The 25,536-nt window shown below is 39.6% G+C and overlaps 1 protein-coding gene across 1 annotated transcript in view; it reads right to left on the minus strand.

Annotated features, from left to right (window-relative positions):
• MYOM1 (myomesin 1) overlaps positions 1 to 25,536 on the minus strand; it is a 157,435-nt gene that overhangs the window by 83,696 nt on the left and 48,203 nt on the right. Inside the window, exons 9-13 of the mRNA XM_003262025.2 lie at positions 23,501 to 23,665; positions 18,983 to 19,144; positions 9,139 to 9,280; positions 5,922 to 6,121; positions 3,435 to 3,491 (exon numbers count right to left, since the gene is read on the minus strand). Coding sequence (XP_003262073.2) covers positions 3,435 to 3,491; positions 5,922 to 6,121; positions 9,139 to 9,280; positions 18,983 to 19,144; positions 23,501 to 23,665 — 726 coding nt within the window. The remainder of the gene's footprint in view (positions 1 to 3,434; positions 3,492 to 5,921; positions 6,122 to 9,138; positions 9,281 to 18,982; positions 19,145 to 23,500; positions 23,666 to 25,536) is intronic.

Consider the following 25,536-nt stretch of genomic DNA (forward strand, 5'->3'; position numbering starts at 1 on the left):
AGCCAACATTGAGCTGCTGCACTCCAGCCTGGGCAACAGAGTGAGACTCTGTCTCAAAAAAAAATACAATGCTTTTCAAGTGCACCCTAAATATTTACCAAGATAGATCTTTTTCTGGACCATAAAACAAGTTCAAGAAAATCTAAAAGGATTCAAATAATACAAAATATGTTCTATTTAATTTTCATAATAGAATTAAATTAAAAACAAGTAAGAGAAATGTACTTGGGAAATCTGCAAATATTAGTAACTAAATAACATACTCCAAATAATCCATGTATCAAAGAAGGTATCAAAAAATTGGAAAGTATTTTGCACAAAATAAAAATGAAAACACAACAGATGAAAATGTGTGAAATACAGCTAAAGGAGTACTTAGAAAAAATATTTAGCACTAAATGGATGCGTTATAAAAGAATACTTCAAATTAAGGACCTCAGCTTCTACCTTAAGAAACTGGAAAAAAAAAGCCAGCAAATTAAACTCAAATAAGCAGAAAAAAAGGAAACAATAAAGATAAGAACAGAAATAAATAAAACTGGAAACAGAAGAAAAATATAGAGAATCAATGAAACCAAAAGCTGTTTCTTTGGGAACATTAATAAAGTTGATAAACTTCTAGTCAGTTCAGGACAAAGGAGGTAAAACACCAATATTAGGAATGAGAGAGGTGACACCACTACAAATTCTGCAGCTATTAAAAGGATAATAAGAAAATATGAACAACTTTATGAATGAATAAGTTTCTTGAAAGATGAAAACTATTAAATTTTACTCAAGAAAAAGTAAATAACCTGAATAGTCCTAAATTTATTTTAAAAATTGAATTTGCAGTATAAAAGCTTCCCACAACAAAACAAAACAAACAAACCAAAAAACAAACCTCCAGGCCTAGATGGCTCTACTGGTAAATTATACTGAATGTTTAATAAAAAAAAAAAAAATAAAAGTTAACACAAGCTCTTTCAAAAAATTAAAATAATGGGAATACTTTCCACTCAGTACCCTAATACCAAAACCAAACCAAGACTTTACTAGGAAAAACCACAGACCAATAACTTTTATGAATATAGATACAAAAATTCCTTTAAAAATTTTTAACAAATAAACTCCAGCAATGTATAAAAAGGATAACACAGCATAACATAGTGACATTCAACCCAAGACTGTGAGCTTTAGTTTGCGTTATTTATTTTATTTAGGTTTAATAATCTAAAATTAATCAACGTAATTCAACATGTTAATGGAAAAATAAAAATCATACGATCATCTCAATAGATACAGGAAAAACATTTGACAAAATCCAACACTTTTTTCTAATATAAACTCTCAGAAAACCGGGAGTAGAAGAAATTTTCCTCAACTTGATAAAGGATATCTATACAAAACCTACACTTAATGTTAGACTTAATGGTGAAAGACTGAATGCTTTCCCCCTGAGATCAGGAAAAGGCAAAGATGACCGGACTACCACTTCTATTCAACATTGTACTAAAGGTTCCAGATGGAGCAATAAGGAAAGAAAAAGAAATAAAAGGTATCCAGATTGAAAAGGAAGAAGTTAATTTATGTTTATTTATAGATGGCATAATCCTGTAATAGAAAATCCATAATAAATTTCATAAAAAACCTTAATGTTTGTGAGAATTAATAAATTAGTTCAGCAAGGATGCAGGACACAAAATCAATATACAAAAATCAATTGTGTTTCTTTATACTAGCATTAAAAACAAATTAAAATAAAAAGCAATACCATTTACAGCATCATCAGAAATATTATATATAAATACATATATATAAAGTCAGATACTCTGACTTTTTGTCAGAGTTTGTGCAAAAACAGAAAGGCAGTAAAGAAGGTAACTTATTTTCAATTCAAACAAATCTTATTTTGATTGGAATTGATAAAAGAGGAGCAAACGAATGTATGAGATTAAATCTATAAAAATGTGCAGGACCTGCACACTAAAACTACTAAGGTGAGAGAAATGAAAGCAAAGCTAAATGAATGGAGATACAGGTTATGTTCATAAATCAAAGGACTCAATGCTGTTCGGCTGAAATCCCAGCATGTTTTTTGTAGAAGTTGATAAGCTGATTTTAAAATTTTTATAGAAATTTAAAGACAGAATAGCTGAAACAACTTTGGGGGGAAAAAAACAACACAAGATTAGAGGACTTATACTGATTTTAAGATGCTAAAATTTATATATAAAAAAATGAAGCTCAGAAAAGCTATAGTAATAAAGACAGTATGGTATTGATGGAGGGGGAAAAAAAATTGACCAATAGAGATTCCAGAAATTGATCCACACACATGTAATAAATTGAATTTGACAATGGTGCCAAGACAAATTCATTGGGTAAAAAATAATCTTTTCAACAGATACTGCCGAAATAATTTAATAGCCATATACAAGTATGAATGATAGTAATAACTGAGACCTTACTTCTTGTAATATAGAAAAAATTAATTTTAAATGCGTCACAGAGTGAAATGTAAAAACTAATGCTATAACATTTCCAGGGGGAAAAAAACAGGAAAAATACCTGGATTTGACAAAGATGCCCAAAGTCACAAAAATTGGCAAATAAACACATGAAAAGATGCTCGACATTATGAGTAAAATGCAAATCAAAGCCACAAAGAAATATCACTATGAACCCACTAGAATTGCTAAAATTAAAAAGACTGGCCACACTAAGTGCTAGTGACAATGTGGGAGCAACTGGAACTCTCATGTAGTGCTGGAGGGGAATGGAACATGGTGCAATCATTTCGGAAAACAGTTGGCAGTTCCTTTAAAAATTAAGTATACACCTACCACATAACACATCCATTCAACTCCTAGGTATTTATGCAAGATATAAATGAAAGCATGTGTCCACAGTAACAGTTAAGAATGTTTCAACAGTGAATGGATAAATACATTGGAATGAATTGATACACGCACCAATGTAGATAAGTCTCAAAATAATTATGCTGAGTAAAGAAAAACAGACAAAAATGAACACGATTCAATTGATCTACAATTGTGGACGATGTTAAACTATAGTGACAGAAAGCAGATCAGTGATGGCTGGAGATGGGGAGACATGAAAAGGAGGAATTACGAATGGGCAGGGGGAAATTTTAGGGGTGACAAATATGTTCATTATTTTGAAAATGGTGATGGTTTCATGGGTATATACATGTGTAAAATTTATCAAATTGTACATGTTACATATTTGCAGTATACTGTATGACAATTACACCTCAATAAAGCTTTAAAAATAAAATGGGATTCTCTGACATAAGTTACTTACAATCTCCAGATATTTTAGAATGTTCTTCCCAAAACATCTTAAGCAATACACACTGCACCCTCCACAACAAAAGGCAAACTGCTTAGCAAAACATCAGCAATAGTATCTGGGGCGACCAGACTTCTTACCTGAAGGTTCCTCTTCAGTAACAATGATCTGTCCAGTCCAGGGTGCTGAGGGGCGACCTGAACAAAGACAAATATAAGAATCACAAACGTTCACAAGTGTGCAATTTATCAGCTGCACTGATGAATTGGGAAAGTGGCCAGATTAGTCACAACTGGGTTTGTTACTAGTAGACTTATGTGTTTTCCCGTGAATGGTATCAATCATGTAGAGGGCATTGTGGGAAGCACAGCCCCTGTCCTCAAGGGACTCATAATCTGCTGGAGCCTAGAATCTGCCTGGACTGGCTGCGTAGACGCTTCTGGAACTGTACTTGCACAAGCTAGGTAAGTAACCTGTGTTCATTTAACTGTTCAATATGAATCTCCTGGAACAGGTAGGCTTGCTCATCCCCTCTGAAGAGATGGCATGCGTTTGGGAGAAACATTTCCAGAACAATTGCAAGCCCAGTAGTTATTTATCTGTCATAATAAGATGAAAGAGGAGAGGGGATGCTGATCCTGCAGTAAAGCTCAGCAAAGCAAATTTTTCCCATTATATTTTGAAAAACATCATCTCCAAAGGAAATCAGCTGAGATCCTGAGCAAGGAAAATGAATGATACGGGTACAAAGTTAAAGAGGAAATTCACTTGTATGATCCCATAAACAGCAGAAAGAGAGAGTGGTTCTACTCTTGCATTAACCAGGGGACTTTTTATCAGAGTTTGTGCAAAAACAGAAAGGCAGTAAAGAAGGTAACTTATTTTCAATTCAAACAAATCTTATTTTGATTGGAATTGATAAAAGAGGAGCAAACAAATGTATGAGATGGAATTTGCAAGTTTAGAAAGGAGGGCAGGAAGTCGGAGGGTTGGTGAAAAGTGACTGAAGAGCAATCAAGGAGCCTGATGAGACGTGGTTGCGGGGAAATGGTAGCATTATTATTATTATTATTTTAAGATGGAGTCTCACTCTGTCGCCTAGGCTGGAGTGCAGTGGCGTGATCTCGGCTCACTGCAACCTCTGCCTCCCGGGTTCAAATGATTCTCCTGCCTCAGCCTCCCGAGTAGCTGGGATTACAGTCTCCTGCCACCACACCCGGCTAATTTTTTGTAATTTTTAGTAGAGATGGGGGTTTTGCCATGTTGGCCCGGCTGGTCACGAACTCCTGACCTCAGGTGATCCACTCGTCTCAACCTCCCAGAGTGCTGAGATTACAGGTGTGAGCCACCACACCCAGCCAGTGACATTATTTTAATTAGACTTTTACGATGCCACTACATGTACTGAAGGTAAAGAATAACACTGTGAATGTAGCATAGAACAGCAGTCCTCTACAAAGGTGATTTTGCCCCTCAGGTGACATTTGGTAGTGTCTCCATGACACTGCTGTCATCTAGTGAGTAGAGACAAGGGATGTTGCTCAGCCTCCTGCAATGAACAGGACACCCCCAGCCACCTCCCGCAACAACAAAGAATTACTGGCCTAAAATGCCAGTAGGGCCAAGGTTGAGAAGCCTGACATAAGACTGAAATGTTACTATCCAACACTTCTCATAATGTCATTTTACGTTCCCTATTGTTGGAGATGCCATATGGGTTTCCATGAAACAAATACAAGGCATGATTACAGGGCATGATTCATGTACCATGGTTTCGACATTAAGACTTGGAGACTACATATATTAAAAGATTATTATTATTGTTATTATTGAGACAGGGTCTTGCTCTGTTGCCCAGGCTAGAGTGCAATGGTGTAATCACAGCTCACTGCAGCCTTGACCTCCTGGGCTCTAGCGATCCTCCCACCTCAGCCTCCTGAGTAGCTGGGACTTACAGCTATGTGCTACCATGCCTGGCTTTTTTTTTTTTTTCATTTTTTTCATTTTTTTTTTTTTTTTGTAAAGATGGGGTCTTTCTATGTTGCCCAGGCTGGTCTCAGAACTCCTAGGCTCAAGCAATCCTCCCACCTTAGCCTCCCCAAATGCTGGGATTACAGGCGTGAGCCATCGCGCCAGGCCTGAAAAGATAATTTTTGACAGTCTAATATGAGAACTCAAACATAGATTAGATATAACGTTGTCTATCTGTTTTTCCTTTGATATGGAGAGATGCACTGTGCTAAGATATTAATGCTCTAAGGGTGGACTCCAAGGTAAAAAAATAGACCTTGAGCCAGAAAGAAAATTATTTTTGGAATGTATAATAAAGGGAATAAAAATGCTCTCCAGGCTCTTTGCTTTCATACTTCATTCCACACACAATGCCTGGAACTCAGTTTAACAATATAAATGTTTCTGAATAAAATAAAGTAAAATAAAACCCTTAAGAGAATGGCTAAGGCAATGTTTTCGGGGGATTCTCCCCCTCGGATTTTCTGATGAAAAAAGGATTTCTTGTTCTTGTCTCCCTCTAGTGGAAGGGAGAGGAACAACCTTGCAATGAAGCTGATTCTTGCAGTCATTTTAAAAAGGTTTAGGGAAGGTCCTGAAAAATGAAAAGTGCTTACTTTTAAGTCTAGCTTTCTCAACCGGATCCAGAGCAGCCACGGGCTCGGAAACTCGAGATGGGAAACCTATTCCCGTTTTATTCACAGCTCGAACTCGGAAGATATAGGAACGACCTTCGATCAATCCAGTGACAGGAAAACGAGCAAACTTCACAGGTGTGTCATTGCACTGTGACCAGCTATCTGTGCCCACCTCACACCTAAAGGAATGAGTGTGATTGACAAAAATATTAAAAGAAGTATGGCTTAATGAATATCTCCAGAGTTGCAAAACCTCCCAGTTGTTTCACATCTTCTCCCTGTAAAATATCCAAGTCAGGCTAGCTGGTGAACTGCAGGCACTCCGTTTCACTCAAATGCACTGTGTCTTCTTTACCAAGAGGAAAGAAGCCTCAGGTCCTTCCTGAACCCATAAAAAGCAGGCATCTGAGGGGCCTTGTGTACAAAGCAGAGGGGTTTGGGGATTGCTGGGATAAGCAGATAAATATCTCCAATCTTAGCATTGGAGAAGATCCCCAAACATCTCCCCGGCTGATGCCTTCAATTCTACCATTAGTGACTTCTTTGTCTTCTTTAGGTATTTTCTTTGAAAAACAGAGGTATTATTGAGAAAATTGGGGTCTTAAAACCTAACTATTTGCACTGTAGTTTGGAAAAGAGTTCGCCATATTTTCTCACTTCATGGTCATTCCATCCTGTGTGGAGGGTAAGAAGGTTATTGTGAAGATGTTTGTTTCTTTAATAGAAGAGACTGATGACAGGTGGAGAGACGCCCAGGCCTGGCAGGGGCAGATTGAGTGGGTACTTGGGAACACTGATTTCTAATTGAGTGCTTTTACAGCAGTTGGTACCTGGGGATGGAGTGGGTCATTCCCAGCAGACAAATATGACAGCTCATATCATGCTGTTGGCCTGATCAACAAAGCTTTAGGGGTTCAACATGTGATTAAATTTTACAGCATTAGGATTAAGCAACTCTTACTTTTTTTATGAGCAGAGTGCCGTTCATATCATTTCCCCAGCATGGGCTCCATGTCCAAAATGTGTAATTCCCAAATGATTCTCAGGGGCGTGGGGGTTGCCAGTGGCAGGACAGAGGTGGCTGGTGTGGGGGGTTTATCTCCCCTCCTCACAATCACCTTCCTCTCTTTGATATAGACAATAGACAATTTGCTTATGTAAAGTGGAATAGACAATTTCCTCACTTTCCTTATGTAAAGTGCTGTCAAATGTGGCTTCAATCCCTGCCTTCCATCATTTCCCCTAATCCTACTTGGTAGAAATTCTGGAGCTGCTAGGGGTTTGGGGAGGTGGGGCTGTGGCAGAAGCTGATAGGGCCAGGACAATTCTTCCATCTACACCTGTCTCCAGAGATTCTGCCAGGACTCAGCCTCTTCTCTGTGCAGATACTGCTATGGTGACCCGGTGACACTAGAGCATCCTTCCTAACCTCATGTGGGCAGAAAGAAAAGTGGAACTCACTGCTCCTGACACTTTCCGCAGCACACTGGAGCAGAAAGAACACAAACCTACAGCCAGGCTCACATCTGAATTCTAGTTCTGCTAGTTATTACCTGCGTGATCTTAGGCGAGTTAGTGCTTCCTCACTGATATGTGGTCTTGGGCCTCATTTCCTACTTGAAATAATAGCAACGACCTTAAAGGGTGGTTATGGGTTAGTGGTTAATATGAGCGAAGTATTTAGAACAGTGCCATGCACACAGTAAATGCTTAATAAATAATAGCCACAGGGTGGGTGTTTTCACTACGACTAAGGCCAGAGGAGAACAAAATGTACTGATTGTCCCTGGCCTTTCACTGGTCAAAGTTTAAAAATCCCTTGGAAATGTGCCAAAGACAATAAAGCACAAAAAAGAATATATCTAAACCTTCACAATTCATCACTACTAAATGATGAAATGTTGTGGAAGCATTATTTCACATGGATGGTTAAATAGTATATAATTTATTAGAAATATTTCTTACAAATAGTTCTGAGCACAATCACATGTATTTATATAACTGTGAAATTCAACACACCCTTGGTACAAACCCACTGTGCTAATACGACACAGATTATCCGTCTCTATTGATTTCTACAATGAGATTTCAATACTCAAAAATGAAAAGAGAATTGGAGCAATGATCTGAATAGAAACCAAGTCAGAGAACAATGTTATTTAGGCCAAATCTAAACTTGCTGTCTGTATTGTCCACACTCATGTCATAATTAACGTGTAAAGCCCAGTTACTATAAATATCAGAGCCTCCAAGTTTTGCAGAATGTAGACAAGAACTTGTAGATAGTGAATAATTTGCTCCTATTGATTTTTTGTTGTTACTTCTTTGTATAACTTGAAAACACATCCTGAGGTAGAAATAAGACTTTGGTAGTATTACCAAAGTAAATATTCTTAAATTATTGACATATTAGGAATATGGACATTACGCTGAATTCCAATGATTTCATTTCCAAGGTGGCCTCTATGAGGTCTACAAATTCATAGCATTCTTGCCAAATTAGTGACATAAGCTGGTAGCCAAATTCAAAAAAATTCATCTTTGGAATTTAGGTAAATATTTAATTCATTTTTGGAACTTTTACCTAAATTCCAAATAAGAATTTTTTGAATTTGACTACCAGCTCATATTGCTAATTTGGCAAGAATGCTATGAATTTGTAGACCTAATAGAGACCTAACAGAGGCCATCTTGGAAATGAAATATATATATGTATATATATCTACCTACCTATTTACCTAAGTTCCAAAGATGAATTTTGTGACACTATGATATGAGCTGTCACATTTGTCTGCTGGGGAGTGACCCACTCCATCTGCAGGTACTAACTGCTGTAAAAGCACTCAATTAGAAATCAGCATTTCCAAGTACCTACTCAACACACACACACACACACACGTATTTATAATGGGTATATATACCCATTTTATATATATATATATGTAGGTACCATTATATGTATGTGTCTATATGTATGTATGTATATGTGTGTGTAGATATATACACAGAGAGAGAGAGAGCGAGAGACTGAGACAGAGACAAATAGAGAAAAAGAAAGATGAAGAGAGACACAGAAATAGAAACAGGAGGAGAGGAAAGCCAGAAAAGAAAATATTTCCCCTAGAAATGATGGGAGAAATCAAGCATGCATCTCTATGACCAAATAACTGTAATTGATGTTAGCCTAAGCACTAACTTGTCAATAAAATATCCGAGAATAGGACTCCCTCCATCGACAGCTGGCTGTTTCCAGGAGATGATGATATAATCTTTGTTGGCCTCCAAGCACTTCACATCCAAGGGGGCAGCTGGGGCTCCTTCAATCTCTGCATCAGCATCTGTGGAGACAGAGAAGGATCCCATTAACCCTCTCAGACATGCTGTCAGTCGGCAGGCAGAGGTCTCAGCGCACACGCTTCTTACCACATCATCACAGTGGCTCAGTCTTTGGCCCCAACACAGCAAGCATCAAATCTTGCTATTTTTTTTTTTTTTTTTTTTTTTGAGACGGAGTCTCGCTCTGTCACCCAGGCTGGAGGGCAGAGGTGCGATCTCAGCTCACTGCAAGCTCCACCTCACCGGTTCACGCCATTCTCCTGCCTCAGCCTCCTGAGTAGCTAGGACTATAGGCGCTATAGTAGAGATGAGGTTTCACCGTGTTAGCCAGGATGGTCTCGATCTCCTGACCTTGTGATCCACCCGCCTCGGCCTCCCAAAGTGCTGGGATTACAGGCTTGAGCCACTGCGCCCGGCCAAATCTTGCTATTTGTTGACCAACATAACAATGTGTGTTTTTTACCTTCAGCAGGAAGAACATTGTGTCAGAAAATAGAAAGTGCTCCGAAAAGAACCCATGACCTTTGCCTCATGGTCCTTGTGGCCCAAAATGTTCCAAAAGAAAATTAATATAGAGATGCTGAAGATTGCATTCAGACAAGTCAGTTGTGCCAGAAAGTCTGTTCTCATGACATTGATTGTGCAATGTTGCTAAGAAAAAACTAAGAAAGGCTCCCAAGGGAGACAAATGCCCCTTCTGGAGGCATCCACAAGAAAATACGAGTCATAGAGCTTTGCCAGTCCCTAGGCAAGACACTACCATTTTGAAAGAGAAAACATTCGTTTTAATCAAATGATTGTTACCAAACTGAAGACACTTGGGGAAAGAACTCCAATGCAATACTCACATCTGAGCTTAGTTTATCTGAGTTTAGTAAAAGTCCGCGATAATACAAGAAACAGTACAATCCCTTTTTATGAAATGGGATCCCCTGACCACACAGCCCCTCAGGCACAGCTAAATTAGTGAATCAGGGCTGTTTATAGGAGGGAGAAAAGGGGAAATGAAAATATTCAGTTAGTAACCTTTTAAGTGAGAATAATTAAGACAAGAGGCAGGGTCCCTGGGGGTGGAGCCCCACATTTGCCAATTCCTCCTGGCATTTGACCAACGCTTTCATAAACGGAGTTAGTAGAAGAGGCCGAGACACGCAGGAGCCACTCACTCAAGGGAAAGCACCCACGTCGACCAAACAAACACTTTCTTTCCATATGATCTACATTCTGTAACTCTTATGAGTTACAAGAACATTTGATAACATAGCAGAAATATTTGTCTACTTCTGCATTTAATAGATTTGCATTATCTGTGAAGAGCTCAAGCTACTTGGGTTTTGAACATTCTGTTTCTTGCTCTGTGAACCAGCAGGAAAGCGTCTAGGCAAATATCTCCTGCAGAAGTGCTATAGGAGAATGTAACTAACTCATTGTGCCTAAAACTTAATGCAGAATCTCTGCGTGCCACTCAATGGGAAATGAGCATTTTGATGAGGAGACACTTCTTTCTTTCTCCCTCCCTTCCTCCCTCCTCCCTCCTTCCCTCCCTTCCTTCCTTCCTTCCTTCTTTCTTTCTCTCTTTTCTTTTTGAGACGGAGTCTCACTCTGTCACCCAGGCTGGAGTGCAGTGCCACGATCTCGGCTCACTGCAGGCTCTGCCTCCCGGGTTCATGCCATTCTCCCACCTCAGTCTCCCGAGTAGCTGGGACTACAGGCGTGCACCACCTAAGCCTGGCTAATTTTTTTTGTATTTTTAGTAGAGATGGGGTTTCACTGTATTAGCCAGGATGGTCTCGAACTCCTGACCTTGTGATCTGCCCGCCTCGGCCTCTCAAAGTGCTGGGATTACAGGCGTGAGCCACCGCATCTGGCGAGACACTTCTTTCCTTCCAGGCTTTCGGAGCACTGGATGGCGGAGAGTGGGGCTGCTGATGGCAAAGGCAGAGCAGAGCTGCAGAGGAGGTGGGGATGCTGAGGCTGACATGCTTGGGCTGCAAAAGAGGCATTGCTAGAAAGCCATCAGCTACAAGGGGGACAGCTGGCAACCTCTAGCCATGTCCTTTTGCTAATGGCCTATAGCACAACAACCAGGAGCCCCTGCATTGATACAGCAGGGTTCAGTGAGCTGGGCATCCATGGCATAGATGCACGATGGCAGGAATATGCTGTAATGGAGCCTGGCAGACAGCAGGCATTCAGGGAGCCATTGTTCAGCATTTGCATAGCATTGCTTGGAACTGAGGTAGGCTTGACAATCTTCCAAGTTACTCAGGCATTCATTCTCTCATTCATTCATTCACTCATTCATTCATTCAGTATTCTTCTAGGTGTTAACTGCAAAAGTTAAAAAATAAGGATCCTAGCTGGGTGCAGTGGGTCATGCCTGTAATCCTAGCACTTTGGGTAGATCACTTGAGCCTAGGAATTCAAGAGCAGCCTGGGCAACATGGTGAGACCCTGTCTCTATGCATTTAAAAAAAATAGCCAGGTGTGGTAGTGCGGGCCTATGTTTCCAATTACTTGAGAGGCTGAGGGAAGAGGATTGCTTGAGCCTGGGAGGTAGAGGCTGCAGTGAGCTATGATCGCGCCACTACACTCCAGCCTGGGTGACAGAGCAAGACCTTGTCTCCAAAAATAATAATAATCATCATCCTTCTTTTTCTCAAGAAGCTACAATATAGTGTGAGAAACAAAACATACTTGGGATGACAAGAGGCAGCTGTGAAGCAAGGAAACATAGTATTTGGCTTCTAGCAGCTGCTACACAGTGTGGGGCCCACAGCACCCTTCAGACAACATTAATCCTCTTCTACGCCTCTGCCCTTCCCTCTCCCAGCCCTCCAAATAGCCAAACTTTTTGTAAGTTTGATTATTAGATCAAAGATTAGCCTACTACTCTTTATATTTTGACCTCTGACACAGACTATTAATAACTTTTTGCAAAATGTAAGTAATTCTATTGTCTTTATTGTAAAAGTATTATATATATTTTATATGAACGATATGATAATCAAAAAATATGTAAAAATCCCTTTTTTATAACCCAGAGATAACTACTATTAACATATTGGCCTAAATCTTTCTAGACTTTTATTCTATATTTATAAACTCAGAAATGATTATTTTTGAAACAAAGTGATTGTACTATATAGTTTCATGTAAGCTGTTTTTTCTTGATATATTTCCATATCAATACATGTGGGTAGACATTGGTTTTCATTGCTGTGTGGTATGTCACGGTTTCATGGAGCATCTATTATACTTTATTCTACAGCTTGCATATTGGTGAATATCTATATTTCTTCTAATTTTTCCCCAAACATTTTTTTCACCTCTGTCCCCTTAGTTCTTAGAACTAGAATTGTTGGAAATGTGTGTTTTTGATATTTAGTGGCAAAGACCCTGAGAAAAGTTGAACTAATTTATACTCACCAGCCACTGTAGCAGTGCCTGTTCCTCCATTCTTTTACCCCAGTGGATTTCAAAAAACTTTAAATCTTTTCAATATGATAGGAAAAACAATCTCATTTCAATTTTCTTTCTTTCTTTCTTTCTTTTTTTGAGATAGGGTCTCACTCTGTGGCCCAGGCTGGAGTGCAGTGAGGCAATCATAGCTCACTGTGGCTTTGATCTCCCAGGCTCAAGCTCTCCTCCCTCTTCAGCCTCCCAAGTAGCTAGGATTATAAGCATACTCCACTATACCCAGCTAATTTTTTTATTTTTTGTAGAGACAGGGTCTCACTATGTTGCCCAGGCTGGTTTTGAACTCCTGGGCTCAAGTGATCCTCCCACCTGGGCCTCCCAAAGTGCTGGGATTACCAGCATGAGCCACTGTGTCCAGCCTCATTTCAATTTTCATTGTTTTGATTGCTAATGAAAATTTTTTCATATACTTATTTGCCATTTTCAATTCTTCTTTCATGACATTTTAATGACATCCTTTATCACTTTATTATTTCTCTGTCTTTTTCTCTCTGCATGAGAGAGAGCGAGAGAAACAGAGAGTGCAAAAAAAAGAAAAGAGAAAGAGAAGGAAAGAATATATCAAAGCCTCAAAGAATATGTAATAAAATGATAACACTGGATACCTGTGGGTGGTAGACTTATGGACGGCTTTCCTTTTTTTTTTTTTTTTTTTTTTTTTTTGAGACGGAGTCTCGCTCTGTCGCCCAGGCTGGAGTGCAGTGGCGCGATCTCGGCTCACTGAAAGCTCCGCCTCCTGGGTTCACGCCATTCTCCTGCCTCAGCCTCTCCGAGTAGCTGGGACTACAGGCGCCCGCCACCATGCCCGGCTAATTTTTTTTGTATTTTTAGTAGAGGCGGGGTTTCATCGTGGTCTCAATCTCCTGACCTCGTGATCCGCCCGCCTCGGCCTCCCAAAGTGCTGGGATTACAAGCGTGAGCCACCGCGCCCGGCCGGCTTTACTTTTTATTTGTTAAATTTATATTATCTATTTTTTTCACAATGAACACATATTATCTATGTAATAAAATCTTGGCCAAATGCGTACAGCTCTTTACAATGTGTTTCTGCAGACATATGGTGCTTTATACACTGATCATTCTGGTGTGGAAGCTGTTTTCTAAGCTGTAAGAATATCAGAGCTCCAGAACAATGCCCTGAAGTGACCTCGTGCAGCTCAATGAATACAAAGCTTTTTAAAAAATAAAGTATTATTTAAACAATGGCAGTTTCTTACAAAGTTAAACACAAATTTACCATATGACCTAGCAATTCCATTTGTAGGTAGATACCCAAGAGAAATGAAGATATAGGCCTATAAATATGAACACACATGTTTATAATAACCAAAGAGTGAAAACAATCGCACTGTCCATCAGCAGGTGAACGTATAGGCAAAAGGATGCATATCCATGTATTGGAATGCAATTTAATAAGAAAAAGGAACAATATGTGTTACAACATGAATGAACCTCAAAACATGTAAAGCCAAAGAAGGCTGACATAAAAAACCATAGAGATCCAGAAATGTCCAGAAAGACAAATCTATAGAGATAGAAAGTGAATTAGTAGTTGCGGGAGACTAGACTGGGTATGGGAGAGGGAAAGAGGGAGGAGAAATCTTTTTAGGGTGATGTAAATTTTCTTTCTTTTCCTTCTTTCCTTCCTTCCTTCCTTCCTTCCTTCCTTCCTTCCTTCCTTCTCTCCTTCTCTCCTTCCCTCCTTCCTTCCTTCCCTGCCTGCCTTCCTTCCCTCTCTCCCTCTCTTTTTTCCTCTCCTTCTCCTTCTCTTCTTCTTCTTCTTCTCCTCCTCCTCCTTCTTCTTCTTCTTCTTCTCCCTTCCCTTCCCTTCCTTTCCTTCTTTTCTTCTTCTTCTCTCTCTCTTTTTTCCTCCTTTTTTTTGAGACAGGGTCTTGTTCTGTCACCCAGGCTGGAGTGCAGTGCTGCAATCACCACTCATTGCAGCCTCAACCTCTTGGGCTCAAGCAATCCTCCCACCTCAGCCTCCTGAGTGGCTGGGACTACAGGCATGCACCACACCCACTAACTGTTTTCAGTTTTTGTAGAGATGGGGTCTTGCTATGTTGCCCAGGCTGGTTTCAAACTCCTGGGCTCAAGAGATCCTCCTATCTTGGCCTCCCAAAGTGCTGGGATTACAGGCATGAGCCATTGTACCTGGTCAAAATTTTCTAAAAGTGGAGTGTGGGTAATGGTTGCCCAACTCTGCAAATATACTAAAAAGCACCAAATTGTATACTTAACATGAGTGAACTTTATGGTATGTAAATTATATCTCAAAAATACGCTTTTAAAAACCTAATATATATCATTTAAAATAAATTTATAAGTGAAATCTTTTTCTAAAGATTGTAAAATTCACAGTGCAATTGCTGAAATTTACCTTTCCAATTTTGCCTTTTCCATTTATCTTTTTGATTCTCTCACATCAACCTCTGATAAACTGAGAATCTTTCCATTTCCTTAATTTGTGGATTTGAAAACTGGCTTAAGTATAAATTTTAAATTGGAACACCTTCGTCCCGTCCATAGTTAGTAACGTGAAGTCTGGCCTAAACCTGGCAAAGAGGCACCATTCTGGGTGTGGGCACTGAGAAATGTTGAGGAACCCTAGACTGGGTCAGGATTCCCAGAAAAAGTTCACAAAGGAAGGACCATAGCATGACAAAGATTTTTGGAATAGCCAGCGATGTTCTCTGGCTCTGGTAAAACAACGGAAAGCAGAAGCAAAGACTTAGCTTAGTTCATCCTCATCTAGCCAGGTTGATCCTGCTGATTTGGCTAAACGAACACACTTGCCAATTGCAGTGTGTCTGTTCTTACTGCAATTTTCCCAGAAGGTCAGCTCCTGTCTTCCCTGACGATATAGACATTTTCATGATGCCTTTGTGGTGGAGAAAGCCTGATATGCTTTTCAGATGTTTAGACATTCAGATATCTATACCAGTTGACGGTCTGGGACAGAATTCAATGGTCATTTTTACTGTTCAATGCTGACGTGGTATGGCCTGCTAACTGTCCCCGTAATCATTCTTCCTGCTTCCTTTTAGTACTAGGACCCCTGAGTGTTAGCAGAAAACATGGCTGGCTAACAAGACAGTACATCCTAGCTCCCCTCACTGTGAAGGGTCTGCGTGTGCTAAGCGTACACCAAGCAGAGGTGACGAGGGCAATTCCGCCTCTGCCTCACCACTCCCTTTCTTTCCCCTCCCCATAGGCTGGGATGGGAACCTGGGACAGTACCCCAGGGCACAGTGCAATAACAACATAGAGGGGACCTGGGAAGAGGCATCTGGATCATACCCAACTTTCACATACAGGAGAGAAACAAACCTTTTTTTATTTCATTTCAGCAGCTTAGTCTAGATCCTAATTAAAATCCTGGGTTAGCCATTGGAAGACCTATAATCTAGTTCCACTTCTGCTTCTAATTAACTGAAGTTTTTGGTAAATTATGGTACTTTTTTGAACCCCAGTTTCTGCATCTTAAAATTAAGGGGTTGTACTAGGATGAGAATTCTAACATTTTTGAGCCATCGACCCCTTTGACAAGCCAGTAAAGCCTAGAGGTCCCTCTGAGAGTAATGCTTTTTTTTTTTTTTTTTTTTTTTTTTGAGACAGAGTCTGGCTCTGTCCCCCAGGCTGGTGTGCAGTGGCACCATCTCGGCTCACTGCAAGCTCCGCCTCCCGGGTTCACGCCATTCTCCTGCCTCAGCCTCCCTAGTAGCTGGGACTACAGGCGCCCGCCACCACGCCCTGCTAATTTTTTTGTATTTTTAGTAGAGACAGGGTTTCACTATGTTGGCCAGGATGGTCTCGAACTCCTGACCTCGTGACCTGCCCACCTAAGCCTCCCAAAGTGCTAGGATTACAGGCTTGAGCCACCGCGCCCGGCTGAGAGTAATGCATTTAAACACATAAAATAAAACGCATGTGATTACCAAAAAACCTAAATATATTGAAATACAGTTCTAATCATAGACCCTTTGGAAGTCTGTGGATCCCAGTTGAGTACTCAGAATGTTTATGAGTTTATGATTCTGTTTAGTGTATGACAGATAAAAATGAGCTAGTCTACCTGCATTGTTTATATTTTAAATTTTCTCTATATTATGATGCTTTAACATCTTAGACACCTTTCTGGCTAAGGAGGGCCTGCCTTCCTGAGGCGAGCCAATTCTTAGGGCCCAGAGGGGAGCATGACTGATATGCAAACTAGCCACTTCAGCCACACCTCCTTTATCTGGCCTGTAGAACCGGGGAAGCAATATTGGTCTGCCTTAATCATCCCCGGGGCCAGGTTCCAGGCAAGTAGGGACCACAGCTGTAACTTACAGTCTACTGAAATTATTTGAACTAGCCAATCCTAACTTGTTTACTTGCCCTGCTTTCCCTTCCCAAGGAAACTCTAATAAAGGGCTTGGTCTAGGCACTCCTTAGCTCCTCCTGCCCCTTCTGACTCATGACTGACACTGGCACTTTCCCATGTGGCCCAGCTGTTCCTGTTCTAGGACCTGTGAGTATTATAAACATTGTTTTCTTGTGCCTCTCCTGGATCTCTTCTTATGACTGCACCTAACTAATCATCCCATAAAAAAACATAGAACACTACCCTGGTAGCCTAAAAGTGCTAATGGTCTTCCCAAGTGCTAGGATCCTGTGGAGGAATAATATTCCACATGTACATATCCAATCCATTTAAGACACCACCAAAAAGGCCGGGTGCGGTGGCTCACGCCTGTAATCCCAGCACTTTGGGAGACCAAAACCGGTGGATCACGAGGTCAGGACATCGAGACCATCCTGGCTAACATGGTGAAACCCCATCTCTACTAAAAATATAAAAAAATTAGCCAGGCGTGATGGTGGGCACCTGTAGTCCCAGCTACTCGGGAGGCTGAGGCAGGAGAATGGTGTGAACCTGGGAGGCAGAGCTTGCAGTGAGCTGAGATCAAGCCACTGCACTCCAGCCTGGGTGACTGAGTGAGACTCCCTCTCAAAACAAAAAACAAAAAACAAAAAACCACACACCACTGAAAAAAAGAAAGACTCCTAAAGTCAACAATTTTGGTTTGTCTCAAGAATTAAGCTGAAACCCCTTGCTTCCTAGTTCATCAAAACAGAGGCTATAAAGTTCAGTTATGGGCCGAGGGACCTGAAATGAAATAATAAATTTACTCTCTGAAATACATATTAAAGACTTACGCCCAAAATAATAGATCCCTCTTTTGCAGCAGCTTCCTTAAACTGAGATGGCTGGTATCATTAGGATTTAGCATCTCCACCTGAACAGTCATAGGGAACTGTACTAGTGGCTCCCTGAAGATGAAGAAAGTCCTGATAACAATGATGGAAACATGGTCTGGAAAATGGTGACTTTTGAGTTGGTGCCCTCAGGGCTCACCTTTTACACTAGGTCTACTTTTTTTTGTTTTTGTTTTGAGACAGGGTCTCGCTCTGTCACCCAGACTGGAGTGCAGTGGCACAATCTCAGCCAACTGGAACTTCCGCCTGCCAGGCTCAAGCCATCCTCCCACTTCAGCCTCCCAAGTAGCTGAGACTACAAGTGCGCACCACCATGCCCAGCTAATTTTTTGTATTTTTTGTAGAGATGGGATTTTACCATGTTGCCCAGGCTGGTCTTGAACTCCTGAGCTCAAGTGATCCACACATCTCAGCTTCCTAAAGTGCTGGGATTACAGGCGTGAGCCACTGGGCCTAGGTCTATTTTATTGGAAACGAATATATTCTTATTCAATGTAATCTGCAAGAATTTCCTTTTTCTTTTCTTTCTTTTGTTTTGTTTTGTTTTGTTTTTTGAGATGGGGTCTTGTTCTGTCACCCAGGCTGGAGTGCAGTGGTGCAATCACAGCTTGCTGCAGCCTTGACCTCTCGGGCTTGAGTGATCCTCCCTCTTCAGCCTCCCAAGTAGCTGGGACCACAGGTGCATGCCACCATGCCCAGCTAATTAAAAAAAATTTTTTTTTGTAGAAATGAGTTCTCACCTATGTTACTAGTCTGGTCTTGAATCCCTGGGTTCAAGAGATCCTCCCACCTTGGCCTCCCAAAGTGCTGGGATTACAGGCGTGAGACATCGCACCCTGCCAGAATTTTCAAATGACTCTTCCATCATTATGAAACATGTTTGAACAGTTTTGTAATCAAAAACTGCTTTGGCTTCAGTGTACTAAATATTGTTAGGTGTTTTGTTTTTTGCTAGGACTTACCTCGAACAAAGACATAAGCACTATATTGTTCATAATATTCTCCCATCCGTACACGGATTGTATAGAGGCCTTCATCTTCTTTGTTGAGATGGGAAAATGTCAGTGTTGCCCGCTCTCCACTCCAAAGTGTTTGCACCCATTTTGATGGAGAAAGAGGTACTCCTAGAAATATTTTAAAAGTAAGCAAATTAACTTATTTTTGTTTTATAACTTCTTTGTTGTCTCCCCTCCATTCCTCTCCTTAGCCTTTTCTATAATGAAAGTAATTTAACTACTAGAGGAAGTCTCTAGGACTTTGAGCCGTCCTAATATGTTTACATTGGTAAAAATACTGGACCAAAAGTAAGGGGATCAGGGGCAGACACATAATCTGCAGGGGCCTCGTGTAAAATTACATTACAAGGCCCCTTGTTCAAAAAGCAGAGAAAAAGTGCAATTAAAGGTGCTAAAATATGTCTTATTCCTTTAAAAATATTTTATTACTTATGGTAATGTAATAGGGGTAATACAAGTTGCAAAAAATTGTATTTTGGTGCCATAATTGTATATGTAATCAATAATAATACATTACTAGTAGGAGACCTTGATTGATAATAAGATATTGCTGGTCTGCTTTTCTGCAAATTCATTTATTAGTCATCAAAATTTATACTTTTAGCAACTTCATTTTAAATCAATATAATCAAAAGCAACATCAGTAACTCTTTATAAATGCAAGCTCACGAATGAGTTTCCATAATTTTTTTAGAAGGACCTTTCTGCTGATGTAACTGTTACCAGAGCTGTTAAGAAAGTTACATAGGCTATGACAACATTGGGTTAACTTTCTGAGAAACTATTTCAAAATATAAATTTTAGTAATCTAGAACTGATGACTCCAGATTCTAGAACCTAGAATAAAGGTACAATCTAGAATCTAGAATAAAGGGACAATTATTCTAAAAAGATTTAACTCTTCATACAAATCAGTTTCATGTAAATCTCAATTTAATTTTAAGTGTGAATTTATACAGTTTCATTTTAATGCTTTGTCCAATATAGCTTTAACCTATGGAGGTGATACTACAAGCCGAACATGATTTCATGATTTGTATAAAATTCAGGATGCCTGTTTATGTATTCTATTACTGCACCTTCAATTATAAGTGGTCATTTTAAAACTGTCTTCCTTGTTAATAATAGGCTCATCCAAAGTTTCATATGAAAATGTTCTTTTCCATCAAATGCTACAATCTTTAAATTTAACTTCTAATTCTAAGCCTCAAAACCAGAGATTCGAACCTCCTTGAAGAATTCTAATAACTGCCTTATGCGCTTTATTGCAGTGTCTACATGTACACTTTTATAATATTTTACTGACAAAATTTACTGTCCTATTGCCAACAGTTCCTGTCCCCATGCTCAGGCCAGGAGTTAATATTTGTGCAGATCCCACAGAGCTGAGTTCTGGGGAAAGCCGGGCAAGATGGCCCCACGCTGTGTGTCCCTATGCTGCCTCCACGCTGAGCCCCTTCTCTCCTCTGCAGCCATGGGACCCATCACCACGGCTACTGCTGCTGGTGCCACCACCATTGCTAATTCCAGTCTGGCCCTAGTTCCTGGTCTCTGCCATCACCTTGGAATGCCATGGTGCCACAGACTGCCCCAAGTGCTCGTGTGCACAACTGAAGACCACACCTGCGGCTTGGTGCACACACTGACTACTACCCACTGTCCACTGTGCCCGGGAGCCAGCACCTACATGTGTCTGCACTGCTATTCCCATATTTCCTCTGATCATGTGCATGTGCCATAGTCCCATTGGACTCCACGTATAAAACACAAGATCAAAGATAAAGTGATTATGAACTTCAAGGGGGTGACAGCAGAGCATTAAATGAAGCCCAGATCTCTTGGTCCTATAAAATGGCACCGTTCACAGGCCCAAAAAGTCAGCTATGGAGAGGACCTATATTTCAGTCTGATCTCTTTCTATCTCGTTTTTGTTTTTTTTTTTAATTTGAGGCGGCATCTCGCTCTGTCACCCAGGCTAGAGTGCAGTGGTGTGATCTCAGCTCATTGCAACCTCTGCCTCCCAGGTTCAAGCGATCATCATGCCTCAGCCTCCCGAGTAGCTGGGATTACAGGCATGCGCCACCATGCCTGGCTAATTTTTTTTTTTTTTTTTTTAGTAGATATGGGGTTTTACCAGGTTGGCCAGGCTGGTCTCAAACTCCGGACCTCAAGTGATCTGCCCACCTCGGCCTCCCAAAGTGCTGGGATCACAGGCCTGAGCCACTGTGCCCAGCTCAGTCTGATCTGTTTAACTAATTATGTAACTTTCAGGGAAATTACTTAACCTCTCTGTGCTTTTGTTTTTTACCTGAACAAAATGGAGTTTGAATAATAAATAGCCATACAAATAATAATAATAAAGTACCTTATAGGACAATACCACAAGGCATTATCATTAACTATTTTTTCTTTCATTTTTCTGCATTTTTCCAAAATTTATTTTCTAAAACAATTAAACAGAAAAATTATATGATAATCTTACTAGTACACTACTAAATGTGTCTGGAATTTTAAAGTTTTTAAGAGCTTTAAAATATAATCATCTCTATAAATAAACCAAGAGAAAACTTTAAGATAAATTAAAAGGGATGATGAAAGTCCCTAGGCCTTATTCATTACTCTCTCCACGACACATCTTCTATTAGCTAGGAGCTAGCATGGGCCTCGCAGATATGTATGTATGGGCAAATTCAATTTCTTAAATTTCAATGCTGTTTTCAATACCTAGGCATGAAGGGAGGCAGACAAGTCAGAGAAAGTACAGATTTTCTCTGGAGGCTTTTTATCTGTGTTAGACCTAATACAGACAATATAAAAGAAGGCACATGGTAGTTAAAAGATCTCCAGGCTTAGAGTAAACACCAGCAGGTCTGGAGGTCTCCCGTGGCAAGAATTTGATTGTGCGATTTGGGGCAATCCCTTATTCTCTTCAGACAGTTTCTATATCTTGGTCTATTCTATGAGATACTCTAGTATAGAAACAGTGTATTTGGACCTAAGATTTATTGTTATTTTATTTTATGTTTTTTGTTTTGTTTGTTTTGTTTTGAGACGGAGTCCTGCTCTGTTGCCCAGGCTGGAGTGCAATGGCACAATCTTGGCTCACTGCAACCTCTGCCTTCTGAGTTCAAGCGATTCCCCTGCCTCAGCCATGCATGTAGCTGGGACTACAGGTGTGCACCACCACGCCCAGCTAATTTTTGTATTTTTTGGTAGAGACAGGGTTTCACCATGTTGGCCAGGCTGGTCTCAAACTCTTGACCTCAGGTGATCTGCCCACCTCAGCCTCCCAAAGTGCTGGGATTACAGGTGTGAGCCACTGTGCCTGGCCTATTGTTATTTTAGAAATAGCATTATTTTTTAAGCCCAATGCTTCAACTCATCAACTTGTTTTGATAGCTTTTTCGTTTTGTTTTGCTTTGATTGGGTTTTACCTGGAGTGTTACTTTAAATATACTTTAACCCAAATGGAGTTTAAAAAGGGGAAATTAAATCCTTATTTCTTTCTCACACCAAACTATCATGGCTCTAGGCCCTTTTGAAGCAAAGTGAGATTGAATTGTGATTTAAAGCCAGAGTCAGAGGAACTGACAATGGAAGGATTTTCTTTCTGTTCTACCAACCTGTTATAATATGATGTAAAGCAAAAGGATCATTTTATTTATTTTTGTGTCCTTCAGGGACATCAGTAGAACTTGGATATATTGCATGCAGAATATATTTATCAAAAATTTCAAAATTATAAAAAGCCTTTAATACGTTAAAATAAAAGTACCAGAGTCTGAAATTCTTCTGAATGTACTCTTCTGGTTAATTAATAATAATATCAGGATTTTATTGTTTCATAAGGTTATGTTTTTTAAAGTTACATACCATTTTTGTGGTATAAATAAGTCTATGAGGATGGGTATTTTACCAAATGGATTAACTTACAAAATGAATATACTTTTTTTTTTTGAGACAGTCGCTCTGTCGCCCAGGCGGAGTACAATGGCACCATCTCCACTCACTGCAACCTCTGCCTCCTGGGTTCAAGTGATTCTCCTGCCTCAGCCTCCTGAGTAGCTGGGATTACAGGTGCACACACCACACCTGGCTAATTTTCGTATTTTTAGTAGAGACGGGGTTTCGTCACGTTGGCCAGGCTGGTCTCAAACTTCTGACCTCAGGTTATCCGCCCATCTCAGCCTCCCAAAGTGCTGAGATTACAGGCATGAGCCACCATGCCCAGCAGAATATACATTCTTTATGATTCTTTCCACATCTTACTTGTTAAAAGGAAAATACCATCTCCACAAATATGAAAGTGTTGCTACTTTGCTATACATGTAAAAACCTTTTAATCGTGTAAAGGTAGTCCCTTCTAACTTCCAGATTCCACCAGCTCCAATAAAGAGATCTGCAATCTAGTCTACAACCTTCTTCAAATAAGAACCTAAGTGAGCATTCATTCTAAAGACTCACCATTTCTGTACCACTGGATCTCTGGCTGGAAATGTTTAATGTCAGGAGTGATGACAACACGACAGCCTAGACTCATTGTCTCTCCCTCTCTCCCAAAAGACACATCAAATTTATCATCAAAGTGGATCTCAAACTTGGATGCATAACCATACGGGGTCACACCAACTGGGTACAAAAATAACAAATATCAGTAATTTTTTTCTTCATCAAAGAGACATAAGCATTTTAATAAGCACAGGCACAAAGCAGTCACAGCAAAAAAAAAAAAAAAATGAACAAATGAGCAAATGATTTAACTGGGTCAAAATGAAACTCTATATAAGAAGTATTTAGAACATATGCATATATCATTTGTATGGAAATTCTTGCTTCATTGGTTATATAAGCTAAATGCTTATTTTTATTATTGTAATGAATAGAATTCAAAGGGTCAGTTTTAATGTCTTAAATGCAAATTAATACCACATTTAGCCTAGACTTAAATCTTTAGCTGCAAAATATGCACTTTGTAATTTTAGATGTTGAGTTAAACTCTACTGCTTGTACTCTTGGGACAAAATAGCCATATCCATTATTCATAAAAGTGGAGTTTTTCATCTGACAAGGGATTAATAACCAGAATATATAAGAAGCCCAAAGTACTCAATAGCAAAAAATTCAAGTAATCCAATTTAAAAATGAGCAAAAGATCTATATAGATATTTCTAAAAAGAAGACATACAAATGGCCAACCGGTATATGGAAAAATGCTCAACATCACATGAGAGAAATGCAAATCAAAACGACAATGAGATATCATTTCACCCCAATTAAAATGTATCCAAAAGACAGGCAATAACGCTGACAAAGATGTGGAGAAAAGGAAATCCTCTTACACTGTTGGTGGGAATGTAAATTAGTACAACCACTATGGAGAACAGTATGGAGGTTCCTCAAAAAAATAAAAAATTTCCATATAATCCAGCAATCCCACTGCTGGGTTTATATCTTAAAGAAAGGAAAACAATATATAGCAGAGACATCTGTACTCCGATGTTTATTGCAGCCCTTTTCACAATAGGCCAGGATGTGAGATCAACCTAAGTGTTCATCCATGGCAGAATGAATAAAGAAAACTTGGTACATATACTCAATGGAATGTTATTCAGCAAAAAAAAGATTGAAATCCTGTCATTTGCAACAACATGGATGGAACTAGAGGACATTATGTTAAGGGAAGTAAGCCAGGCACAGAAGCACCGATATCATGTGTTCTCACTCAAATGTGAGAGCTAAAAAGAATTGAACTCATGGAGATAGAGAGTAGAATGATGGTTACCAGAGGCTGGGAAGTGTAGTGCGATGGGAAATAAAGAAGGGTTAGTTAATGGGTACAAAAATACAATTAGATGCAAGGAATAAGATCTAGTATTTGGTAGCACAATAGCGCAACTACAGTTAATAATTTATTGCATATTTTCAAACAATGGGAAGAGTGGAATTGGAACGTCCCTAATACAAAGAAATAAGACATGTTTGAGATGATGGATGTTCCAATTACCCTGATTTGATCATTACACATTGTATGCTTGTATCAAAATATCACATGTACTTCATCAATATGTCCAACTACTATGTATCCATAAAAATAAAAATAATTTTTAATTAAATAATTTTAATGGAGTTTTAAAATAAGTTGCTTCAGTTTCTTTAATGATCTGAGTAATAAATATTATAAGAAATGTCCACAGGAGAAAATGGAAAAGTTTAAAATATTCTAACTTTTAAAAATATTATTCTCAGAAGTATCTTATTTACAGATTGAGTAAATGCAGCCTGCGTAATCAACTCTCCTAGGCTTTATTTCCTCTTTTCACCAAAGAAAGGACTTGGGAAAGAAACGACTGTTTATTGATGGGTTATTACATGCCAGACACTTTCACATTTGACATATCATCAATTCCTTGCAACAACTCTATGCCGTAGATATTATTTTCTTCCTCTCTTTCAGATGGGGATATGGAAGTTCACAAAAGTAACACACACCTAATGCCAGA

This window comes from Nomascus leucogenys, chromosome 4 (genome assembly GCF_006542625.1).
Source record: "Nomascus leucogenys isolate Asia chromosome 4, Asia_NLE_v1, whole genome shotgun sequence".
In the NCBI taxonomy this organism is placed as follows: domain Eukaryota; kingdom Metazoa; phylum Chordata; class Mammalia; order Primates; family Hylobatidae; genus Nomascus; species Nomascus leucogenys.